The sequence below is a fragment of the Dermochelys coriacea genome, chromosome 3, assembly GCF_009764565.3.
Source record: "Dermochelys coriacea isolate rDerCor1 chromosome 3, rDerCor1.pri.v4, whole genome shotgun sequence".
Taxonomy (NCBI): domain Eukaryota; kingdom Metazoa; phylum Chordata; order Testudines; family Dermochelyidae; genus Dermochelys; species Dermochelys coriacea.
The window spans coordinates 86,800,259-86,812,604 of NC_050070.1; the positions used below are offsets into that span (position 1 = coordinate 86,800,259).

The 12,346-nt window shown below is 40.3% G+C and overlaps 1 protein-coding gene across 5 annotated transcripts in view; it reads right to left on the reverse strand.

The window, feature by feature from the left end:
• The window catches only part of TRAF3IP2 (TRAF3 interacting protein 2), a 50,429-nt gene that overhangs the window by 17,959 nt on the left and 20,124 nt on the right, over positions 1-12,346 (reverse strand). For all 5 annotated transcript variants that reach the window (XM_038395854.2, XM_038395853.2, XM_043510841.1 and 2 more), the window contains 4 exons: positions 11,010-11,199; positions 8,465-8,646; positions 6,712-6,800; positions 4,731-4,799 (listed from right to left, as the gene is read on the reverse strand). In XM_038395854.2, the coding sequence (XP_038251782.1) occupies positions 4,731-4,799; positions 6,712-6,800; positions 8,465-8,646; positions 11,010-11,199 (530 nt within the window). The remainder of the gene's footprint in view (positions 1-4,730; positions 4,800-6,711; positions 6,801-8,464; positions 8,647-11,009; positions 11,200-12,346) is intronic.

Consider the following 12,346-nt stretch of genomic DNA (forward strand, 5'->3'; position numbering starts at 1 on the left):
GTGCTTTACAGACATAATAATATACAAACTATATACTGGGAACAGAATCACTGCATTCACCACTGAAATGCAGCTGCCTTTGGGATGAAACACAGTAATTGTCTTAACCGTGCTTAGAAACACTATACAAAAAGAAAAGGAGTACTTGTGGCACCTTAGAGACTAACAAATTTATTTGAGCATAAGCTTTCGTGAGCTACAGCTCACTTCATCGGATGCATTTGGTGGAAAATACAGTGGGGAGATTTATATACACACACAGAGAACATGAAACAATGGGTTTTGTCATACACACTGTAAGGAAAGGTTTCAGAGTAGCAGCCGTGTTAGTCTGTATTCGCAAAAAGAAAAGGAGTACTTGTGGCACCTTAGAGACTAACAAATTTATTAGAGCATAAGCTTTCATGAGCTACAGCTCACGCATCTGATGAAGTGAGCTGTAGCTCACGAAAGCTTATGCTCTAATAAATTTGTTAGTCTCTAAGGTGCCACAAGTACTCCTTTTCTTTTTACTGTAAGGAGAGTGATCACTTAAGATGAGCCATCACCAACAGCAGGGGGGGGGAAAGGAGGAAAATCTTTCATTGTGACAAGCAAGGTAGGCTATTTCCAGCAGTTAACAAGAACATCTGAGGAACAGTGGGGGGTGGGGTGGGGGGAAGAAATAACATGGGGAAATAGAAAAAAGAAAAGGAGTACTTGTGGCATGTGTAATGACTCATCCATTCCCAGTCTCTATTCAAGCCTAAATTAATTGTATCCAGTTTGCAAATTAATTCCAATTCAGCAGTCTCTCATTGGAGTCTGTTTTTGAAGTTTTTTTGTTGAAGGATGGCCACCCTCAGGTCTGTAATCGAGTGACCGGAGAGATTGAAGTGTTCTCCGACTGGTTTTTGAATGTTATAATTCTTGATGTCTGATTTGTGTCCATTTATTCTTTTACGTAGAGACTGTCCAGTTTGACCAATGTTCATGGCAGAGGGGCATTTTTGGCACATGATGGCATATATCACATTGGTGGATGCGCAGGTGAACGAGCCTCTGATAGTGTGGCTGATGTGATTAGGTCCTAGGATGGTGTCCCCTGAATAGATATGTGGACACAGTTGGCAACAGGCTTTGTTGCAAGGATAGGTTCCTGGGTTAGTGGTTCTGTTGTGTGGTGTGTGGTTGCTGGTGAGTCTAAACTACTACATGCCACAAGGGGCCACAACAGTGGTTCCCGTAACCCACCCAGCAATATTGTTAATCTATCCAACTATACTCTTAACCCAGCAGAAGAATCTGTCCTATCTCGGGGCCTCTCCTTTTGCCCCTCCACCCCCACGAACATGATACAGTTCTGTGGTGACCTAGAATCCTATTTTCAACATCTCCGACTCAAGGAATATTTCCAACACACCTCTGACCAACATATTAAACCACAGAGACCTTACTACCAACACTACAAAAACAAGGATTCTGGTTGGACTTCTCCTGAAGGTTGAAACAGCAGACTGGACTTCTACATAGAGTGCTTCCGCCGACGTGCACGGGCTGAAATTGTGGAAAAGTAGCATCACTTGCCCCATAACCGCAGCCATGCAGAACACAATGCCATCCACAGCCTCAGAAACAACTCTGACATCATAATCAAAAAGGCTGACAAAGGAGGTGCTGTCATCATCATGAATAGGTCGGAGTATGAACAAGAGGCTACTAGGCAGCTCTCCAACACCACTTTCTACAAGCCATTACCCTCTGATCCCACTGAGAGTTACCAAAAGAAACTACAGCATTTGCTCAAGAAACTCCCTGAAAAAGCACAAGAACAAATCCGCACAGACACACCCCTAGAATCCCGACCTGGGGTATTCTATCTGCTACCCAAGATCCATAAACTTGGAAATCCTGGACGCCCCATCATCTCAGGCATTGGCACCCTGACAGCAGGATTGTCTGGCTATGTAGACTCCCTCCTCAGGCCCTACGTTACCAGCACTCCCAGCTATCTTCGAGACACCACTGACTTCCTGAGGAAACTACAATCCCTTGGTGATCTTCCTAAAAACACCATCCTGGCCACTATGGATGTAGAAGCCCTCTACACCAACATTCCACACAAAGATGGACTACAAGCCGTCAGGAACACTATCCCCGATAATGTCACAGCTAACCTGTTGGCTGAACTTTGTGACTTTGTCCTCACCCATAACTATTTCACATTTGGGGACAATGTAGACCTTCAAATCAGAAGCACTGCAAGGGGTACCCTCCTGGCCCCACAGTATGCCAACATTTTTAAGGCTGACTTAGAACAATGCTTCCTCAGCTCTCGTCTCCTAATGCCCCTACTCTACTTGCGCTACATTGATGACATCTTCATCATCTGGACTTATGGAAAAGAAGCCCTTGAGGAATTCCACCATGATTTCAACAATTTCCATCCCACCATCAACCTCAGCCTGGACCAGTCCACACAAGAGATCCACTTCCTGGACACTATGGTGCTAATACGCGATGGTCACATAAACACCACCCTATATCGGAAACCTACTGACCGCTATTCCTACCTACATGCCTCTAGCTTTCATCCAGATCATACCACACGATCCATTGTCTACAGCCAAGCTCTACGATATAACCGCATTTGCTCCAACCCCTCAGACAGAAACAAACACCTACAAGATCTCTATCATGCATTCTTACAACTACAATACCCACCTACTGAAGTGAAGAAACAGATTGACAGAGCCAGAAGAGTACCCAGAAGTCACCTACTACAGGGACAGGCCCAACAAAGAAAATAACAGAATGCCACTAGCCATCACCTTTAGCCCCCAACTAAAACCTCTCCAACGCATCATCAAGGATCTACAACCTATCCTGAAGGACGACCCATCACTCTCACAAATCTTGGGAGACAGGCCAGTCCTTGCTTACAGACAGCCCCCCAACCTGCAGCAAATACTCACCAGCAACCACACACCAGACAACAGAACCACTAACCCAGGAACCTATCCTTGCAACAAAGCCTGTTGCCAACTCTGTCCACATATCTATTCAGGGGACACCATCATAGGGCCTAATCCCATCAGCCACACTATCAGAGGCTCGTTCACCTGTGCATCTACCAATGTGATATATACCACTATGTGCCAGCAATGTCCCTCTGCCATGTACATTGGTCAAACTGGACAGTCTCTACGTAAAAGAATAAATGGACACAAATCAGACGTCAAGAATTATAACATTCAAAAACCAGTCGGAGAACACTTCAATCTCTCCGGTCACTCGATTACAGACCTGAGGGTGGCCATCCTTCAACAAAAAAACTTCAAAAACAGACTCCAACGAGAGACTGCTGAATTGGAATTAATTTGCAAACTGGATACAATTAACTTAGGCTTGAATAGAGACTAGGAATGGATGAGTCATTACACAAAGTAAAACTATTTCCCCATGTTATTTCTCCCCCTCACTCCACCCCCCACTGTTCCTCAGATGTTCTTGTTAACTTCTGGAAATAGCCTACCTTGCTTGTCACCATGAAAGGTTTTCCTCCTTTCCCCTCCCCGCTGCTCGTGATGTATGTGTGTATGATAAAACCCATTGTTTCATGTTCTCTGTGTGTGTATATAAATCTCCCCACTGTATTTTCCACCAAATGCATCCGATGAAGTGAGCTGTAGCTCATGAAAGCTTATGCTCAAATAAATTGTTAGTCTGTAAGGTGCCACAAGTACTCCTTTTCTTTTTGCGAATACAGACTAACACGGCTGCTACTCTGAAACCAAACACTATACAGTAATTTAGGACAGGATGTGAGGAACAACATGTCCAATTGAAACTTCAGACAGAACTTAACTACCAGAGTTCAAGTTTGGCCGAGATGCCACAATTAACACCCCAGCTCGTAGAGAAAGAGCTCTGGGATGTTTAACAAACAGAAGGAATCGAGATCTTGGTTTAATGGTTCATTACATGCCTCTTTTGCTTGTTTTAGTCTAGAACACGATGAGGGTACAATCATTTTCTTTTCTTTTAAATCAGAAATCCTAAATTAAGCTATTGATCTATATCTGTTCTATCAATAGAAAACAAATCACAAGTGGATTGGCTATGGGAGATTTAATGTTCCCCAAAGCTAAGATAGATTAAAAGCAAAGCAGGGCAAAACAACTTCATGCAAATACCCATCTAGCTACTTGTGTTGTGGACCTATTGTTGTACAAAAATGCAGCATCATATTTCACATTCTTTTGTAGAAGTGATGTTGCACCAAATATCCCCAGGTTGGGGACAGTGAGTGCACAGGCAGAGAATGTATGCGCAGGAGTCTGGAGCAGAAAAGTTGGAAAGGGTCTTGGGGAAGGAAGGTTAGACCACTGGCAGCAGGCAGGCAGATAGGGAGATCAAATCAATCAGCCTTGTGGGGAGGGAGAATGTCATGCTAGGCCTGAGGGGATAGACAAGGAGAAAACTTGTGATGTGCGGAGAGGGAGAAATGGATGAAAAACTTGATGGAGGGTGGTGAGGGCAAGGAGAACTGAGGAAAAAGAAACAAATGTACTCATGTTCACTCCACTGTTTAATGAAGACAAACTATTCTCAGTGCTGTATGTTCAGTGTAGGTGTGTGCACCTCACATTTTGGTTCTGGTCCTTCATTACTAGTATCAAACTTAAGAATTTTCCTTGTGCCATCTCTGTGGGAAAATATCCAGACAAGATTAGATTGACTTTACGTACATCACCTAAGTAGCGTTCCATCCACTTAATGATGTCAATGCCTCGTACTGTGTCCTCAAATATATCAATCTGCAAGAGAAGGAGAGTTTGAAATTATTACTTCCCCACTGTTTAGCTGCAGGTCCTGAGGGTTGTGAAGATGGAACAGAGACAGGAGAGTTTCCTGGAACATTTGTAAAAAGTTTACCAAACAAATTTTAAAGTCAAATAGTGTACTAAAGATTCAGAGTCTTAAGTGTTCACTATTCCTAGGTGAAAGACAGATTAACATTTATGTATCAAAATCATTGCCTTTTTTTAACTTTAACATAGCTACTTATTACATGATTTCAGAAAGTCCCAATCAATGACAGTTATAGTTCAAACCAGAGTGAAACTCCACACAAATTAATGACACTATCCAAAAGTGCTAGTTGGTGCTGAAAATTTAAATAATGGTTTTGAGAATATTCCTGAAGTGCCTGGTCTGTTCCTCCTCCAGTTCTGTGGCTTCTGAATCTCCCGTTTACTGCCCCCACCCCAACTCTTCAAACCAAACACACACAACACTCTCTCACCCACAGCACACCCCCCAAAACAAAATTTGCCATTATTTCCCTAAGTTGGAATCATTGCAAAAGGATACATGCATTTATGTCCAAGACAATTTATCAGAAAAGATCCACAGCTTTCTTCCTGCAAAATTCCATGATTAATATCTGAGCTTGGCTCCTCACTGCCCTGATCAGCAAGGCTATTGCTATTAGAAGCAGCAATCCAGGCTGCAAAGAGTGCCAAAGGTCAGGAAGCTTCATTGTAATGAATACAATCAGCCTCAATCAGCTCTCTGCAAGGTTCATGAGCTCCATAAATTGACAGTCTATGACACTGGCTAATGAAGTACATTTTAACAATTCCAAGGTTTTGGTAGATGAGCCATGTGCCTGTCTCCCAAGTCTCTGTTTTTCTCTTCTTTAAAAATAATGAGAGAACATATTTGGGTACCTGCTTTGATACCATTTTCCTACATTTGTTACTCTGTCTCCAGAGATGATATCAACGGTCTTCATATGAATTGGTCATATTTAGAATCAAACTACTATAAAGAAGCGTCACTTGAGCCTCTGGAAAAAGGCTTTGATTCAAGAAAGCAAATAAGCACGTGCTTAACTTCCATTAAGTCCTATTAAGTTTAAAGTTATGTGCTTAAGTGCTTTCCTGAATTGGGGCCAAAGAGTGAAGGTGGGAGAATCAGACAACTTATGCTCCTGAAATAAGAAGAAATGAGTTAAAATTGGCTTCTATGGATATCGAGTCCTGGAACTTTTGTGGATGATGCTTGTACAGGTGAGAATTGTGTTAAAGAAAACCCATGAACAGTTAAATGAAAACCTGGATGGCATGTAGGATTGACAGTGGAACACAGAGCCTTTCACACCTCTAGGTCATTGGCTTGAATCCTCCTAGATATGTAGTGACCAAAAGATCTCACTGTCTTATGGTTGTTTCAGTAACTTATGTGAAATATCTGGTGGGTTTTGGCCTTTGTCTGATTTTTAGCGCACAGATGTCCACATCTGAAAAAACATCTACAAAATTAGTTGTCTCTGTGAAGAGGCCATGGTTTGGACTGAATGAACATGAAAACCAAATTGATTTTTCCTGCCCAGAGATGCTCAATCCTAATCAAGGTAGAGGCACATTGATGGAGCAGCACATGAAAGCTCATATGGATGTCCACACTGTACCAAGTTATCAAAAAATGTCTCAAGGACTATCAATCTAGCACCTTTCAGAAGCATGAAATTCACTTTTAAAAAGTCAACAAATGAAAATGTGAATAATCTAATCTAACCTTTTCATCTAAAACCCATTTCTCTTTTACCATTCCCTGAATCTACAACATTTAGTGATGCATCAAAAAACATACACCTCTCTGTTAAAAAAAAAAATCTCTTTTCTCCTTTATCTGAAAATCATTCTTTCCAGAAGGAATACTCACTGCAGTTTGAAATCCATTTACAAGCAGAAAGTTCACAAATTTCATAACCTCCATAGCTGCATCCACTGAATAGGTTATAAAAACTTTACCTAGGAGAGACATTCATATAAATAAGTGATGAGTCAAAACAGATGATTCAAAGAAAAGGAGACAGTTTCATAACTTTACTTACTCAGTTGTGAAGTCAGTGAGTGGGGGCTGTGCCTTGTACATTTGACCACTGTGACCAATTAGAGAGTCAGAGATATTTTGAGGCCAGAAGAGACTATTATGATACTCTAATCTAACCTCCTGCAATAACCCTGGCTATGGGATTTCACCCAGTAATTCCTGCATCAAGGCCATAACTACTGGTTGAGCTAGAGCATATCCAAAAGTGATGTTGTTAGTCTAATTCAGCCCTCAGACATAATGGCTGTAATATGGGATTTTGAAGGTAGATGTAAAGTGGTGGAAAATGTAAAGTTCCTCTTGAGATGTGGAAGGATTACACTGGAAATATATATCACCTGTCAATGTTTAAAAGGACACTGACTATTTAAAATCCTAACTTTTTCTTGAGAAAGACATTGGAAGACCATTACAGCACTATTTATAAAAGGTGGTATTCTTCTTTTTATTCATAGCCCTGGATCAAGGTTGGTGTAGCATTTACTACTTCAGCAGGAGTGCTGGGAGGCACAATACACCTTCTGTGCCACTCCTTTAGAGAGTGCAGTGTGCACTCCCCTGTGTGGGCTGCATTAATTCATTCAGAGTGGGGACTGAGACCATGGCCTGACTGCCTTTCTACCTGCTTGGGGTAGATAGCTCTGCTAGAGCACTATATGGATACCAGTGTGCCAACCTCTCAGCCTTAAATACCTGCATAGGAGCTTAACCATAATCTGGCCCTAAGTACTGTGAGATAAATAGGTTCCAGAGACAGGATTCAAGGATTTGTGTGGCTCATGTGCAGGAAACAGATTCTCTAGAAATGCTCTGAATTGTATCTACTGCACTGACCTGTCCCTACTGTCAGGGATTAGAGAACCGAGTAGATTTTTAAAATCTCTATGATTCTTTTAGGAAGTGTTTGGTGATTTCAGTTCCAGCCCCAGACACACACAAACTGGGAAAACTCAAAAATATTAAAAAAAAAAAAAGCCTTATAAGAAATTATCATGATAAAATCAGCCAGTCTTAGGCCTCAGTCCCCCATCTGTAAAATGTGGCTAATAGCACTATATAATACTAAGCAACTTTATTATTATTATGATAAGGGTTGCTTTGTAGAAACAGGTGAAGATTCTGAAGGAGGAGGCGGTTCTCATCTTTTCCTTAACTGATCCAACCATCACTACAGAAAAGTCTCTGTGTTTTGATTGGTATTATTTCATTATTAAGAACTATAGTGCCTCCTGCCTCACAGGGACATCTATTTTAGCAAGAAATCAGCTGGTCCATGAAAACAATCCAAAAAGTGTTTGTTTATTTTCTAAAAACATAATGTCAAATAATTAATGAGAATTATGTTAATCTGTTTCGAGTTCCAAGGGAATAATTTGTTACACCAAACACAAACACATTCAGGACCTGATGACGTTTAGTGCAAAAAGTCTAGTTCATGTTAAGTGTTTTCTTTCTTTGTTGTCTTTGTGTTCTTACGTTGTTTACATTTTTTAATGCTAAGCATGTAAAGCTGACCGGCTGATGATCACAGACAGCTTTTGCAATAATAAAACCTGACGGAAGAAAATTGCTAACAACTTACGCAACTCTTCTGGCAGATTGCTTGTTCTCAGAGTTCCCCTGGCTGCAGGGTTACTAAAAGGTCTTGGGACAGCAGCTGGGGGCAGAAAATTGTTAACCTGAGCTACGAAGTCAGAAGTACACCGATAAGCGTCATCTTGGGCACATGCCATGGGTGGCAGCCCTCCATTGGGTAGCTGGTGTCTAGAAGAAAAAACAAATGGTGATTTCTCATATACATACACACACGCAAACATAAAATTTGAGTTATTTTAAAGACAAACAAATGCTTTGTTTTAACAGCAAAGAGACTTGGCTTATCAAATATTTACCAAATAACAACATAGGACTGAAAATCTGAATTTAGGAGAGATTTTGAAAAGTCACCACTGGCTCAGCTTTTCCTCAGATCTATTTGGGTATGTTTGGATATGTGTTTCCATTGATACTTCCTGGCTGGAAGTCTACCACGCTGATGTAGTTTATTGCAAAAATTGATGGAGTCTGACCAGAGATGCTGGCCTAAAGAGGAGAATCGAAGTCTGAGGTACCCAGACTACAACTCCCATGAGACACCATGGCAGCATTTCCAAACTGAAATATTTTGGTTATGGACCAAAAATCAAAAATGTGAAAAAAAGGTATGTAACCAATTATAGTGGATAGGATTGAGAATTACCATGTTAGAGACTTGCGTTCTGGGCCTGCAGTGACCTTGTATAATGCTTCTAACTAGTTATTTTTTAAAAAAGAGGAGTAGGGAGAGAGTTTTCAGCAGCTCTTCCCCAGCTGTGTTCTTGGCTGGGGTTTATGGCCTTAAAACACTCTCTCTCTCTCTCTCTCTCATTTTCCACCCCTTGTCCCTGGATGTGAATGACAACAACGTATTTTTTGTTATCAGATTAAAACTTGCTGGGTTTGCTCTGGCACCCATTTTCTTTTATGGGTAAAAAGTTATAAGATACTCTATATAGATAGGTTTCAGAGTAGCAGCCGTGTTAGTCTGTATTCGCAAAAAGAAAAGGAGTACTTGTGGCACCTTAGAGACTAACAAATTTATTTGAGCATAAGCTTTCGTGAGCTACAGCTCACTTCATCAGATGCACCCTGATGAAGTGAGCTGTAGCTCACGAAAGCTTATGCTCAAATAAATTTGTTAGTCTCTAAGGTGCCACAAGTACTCCTTTTCTTTCTATATAGATAATCCCTGTCAATGTATAACTTTTATTTTAGGAATCAGTGCAAAGGAGCAGCAATGTGGCCGAAAGATGGTCTGGATTTATTGCACAAAGGGTACAAATGGTACAAAGGAAAATGAGACATGCTCCAGAAAAAATCATGCCTATTTTCCACAGCTGCTTAAAAACTTTCCAGAACTCCAAATTGACGAATAAATGCCAAAAGTTATCACCCATTTTTAAAACTTGACTGAAACTCTCTCAAGACACTAGATATTCACCACTCTTTCCACTGACAAGTTGAAAATCTCTAATGCAAACTTAATTTGCTACTGCATCTCACTTTGCTCATTATTTCTCTTTTCTCAATTATTGCTCTTAATTCTCTGGAGGCAGAGAATGCTATGTAGCCACCAGCCAGGACTCCAGAGTTCTGTTGCTAGTTCAGTTTCTTACCACAGGCAAGCCACATAGCTAAATATTTTCATAAATGAATGCTTAAAGTTAACCCACCTTAATTCATAATTCAGCACCTAACTAAAGGTGGCCTGATTTTCAAAGGTGCTGAGTGCCTGCAGCTCACACTGAAGGTAACTTTAGGCAATCAAGTTTGAAAAAAATTCTCTCTCATGTTCTCTATCTCTTGACTGAGGATAGCACATTATATAGCACAATGGGGCCCCTAGGAGCTATAGTAGTAGTAATAATAATTACAAAAATAATACTAATAATAATGACGATGTGAAGCCTAATGAATGAAATGTTTGCAAAATTCTAGGAGATCCTCAGATGAAAAGTGCGAGATGTGCTATGTTTTATTATGTCATGAGAAGTCAATGAATATGCTGGAAGTGTTAATTTAGATAGCTATCAGAATTAAACAAGGTTTTCTCTCTTTTCCTCTGAGCTACAGAAGAGATAAGGATGAACTTATTTGTTGCAAATCACTGAGGAAATCAAGGCTGATCTGGCCGGCATATCATAAAACTGGAGGCTAAAGAATGTAACCTCATTGATCTTTTTCATAAACGAGGTCGGGAGGGAAAGAGTTCCGAAGCTTCAACTAAGATATTTCCAACTCCTCTTTCTTTTAATCTTCAAGTATTTACACTTGTGCACACATCAGAGTGTAGCAGACACTGGAATAATATTTCAGATAACTGGCTTTAAAGTTCTGGTACCATGCTGAGAGTCTGTATTCTGCTATGTATGAGGCCCCATTGCATGGGAGATAGCAAATAAACTTAACAAATCTCCAAACCAATCTTTCCACACACATGTCAACAAGAAACACTAACATTACAGGCTTTACAAATACTGGTTCCAAACTCCAACAAAACTGATCTAGAATTTTCAAAGTTTGTGTCCCAATTCTCAAAGCATACTTACGGAAATCGTGGGCGTACTGGAGAGGAGCATTCTCTTTGTGGAACTCTTTCTCCATTGCATTTAGGAGCATGAGGATTTGAATAGTTATGGATTACTTGCTGGGAAGGATGGATGACTCTCATGCAAGGTCCAGGAACAGAAGGCAGTGGTTGCGAGGGTTGTGCAAAATGTTGGAAGGGAGTCCTACCATCTAAGAAATTAATAAAATAAACACAAGGATCTCATCATTTTACTTTTGACTAACTGGAAGTTTTCATATTTCAAACACAATCTACATCATTTCTAGGAAAGCTCTAGCAGCTTGTAGGTTATATAGTGCGATCAGTAGCAGGCTTAAGAAACATTTTACAGAACAAAGTTCCATGCTTGAACAAACAATGGCGTTCAGCTTTCCACAGTGGGTTGAAATGTTGGGAAGATTGACAGTTAAATAGTGAGAGCCGGTCTTCGTCTATATTTAACATGCCTGACTTTTTTTGGCTCTAACCTGAGAAAATGAATCATCTCAATGGTCTCATGAAAGCAGAAGAAAAATCCTGGAACAAATCAGTTTGCAACACTAAGGCTAAACAGACTGAAATTATTGTAAATGAAAAGAGAAAAATTATCTTTCATTTTGTTACTTCATTCTGAACGAATTTGCTGTCTGTCTAACAGTAACCTCTTAAGGCCTTGAGGCTGGTTCTATTACTATCCTAAAGGAAGGTAATGTGACAATCCTTGCTAAAATAACTTCTTTGCAAAAATGCTATTGGTTTTTTGATGTGCACATCATAGTATCTATTAATTAATTATTATTATTATTTGTATTACCATAATACCTAGTCATAGAGTAGGAGCCCATTGTGCTAGGTGCTGTACAAAAACAAAACAAAAAGATGGTTCCTGCCTCACAGAGCTTACAATTTAAATTTAAGACAATGGGTGGATGCAAACACAAGGGGAGTACAAGGAGACAATATTTATGATAGGTTACTGTTCACTGAAAACACAGCCTAAATGTTCTCAAGTTTTTGTGGGCCCCACAGAACAGGAGAGGTTTTAATGAGGGATTGGAAGGAGGATGGTAAGTTAATTCCATAAACATCTGCAAAATTATTGCCTTCTAACACATTACATGGTGCAGCTGTACAAGCAGTACATCACAGCAAGAGGGGGGGTTTGATGAAGGCTCTCATTAGAAAGTGCTGGTATCCAACCTTAATTGGAGATGTTCTACACAGTCACCCAAGTTTTCATTTTTCAGTTGTGACATTAAAACTTTAAATTTTATTTTTATTGTATTTTGGGGTCTCAAAACTTTTTTGTTCACTTTCTGTGCCTGGGCTGAATGTCAA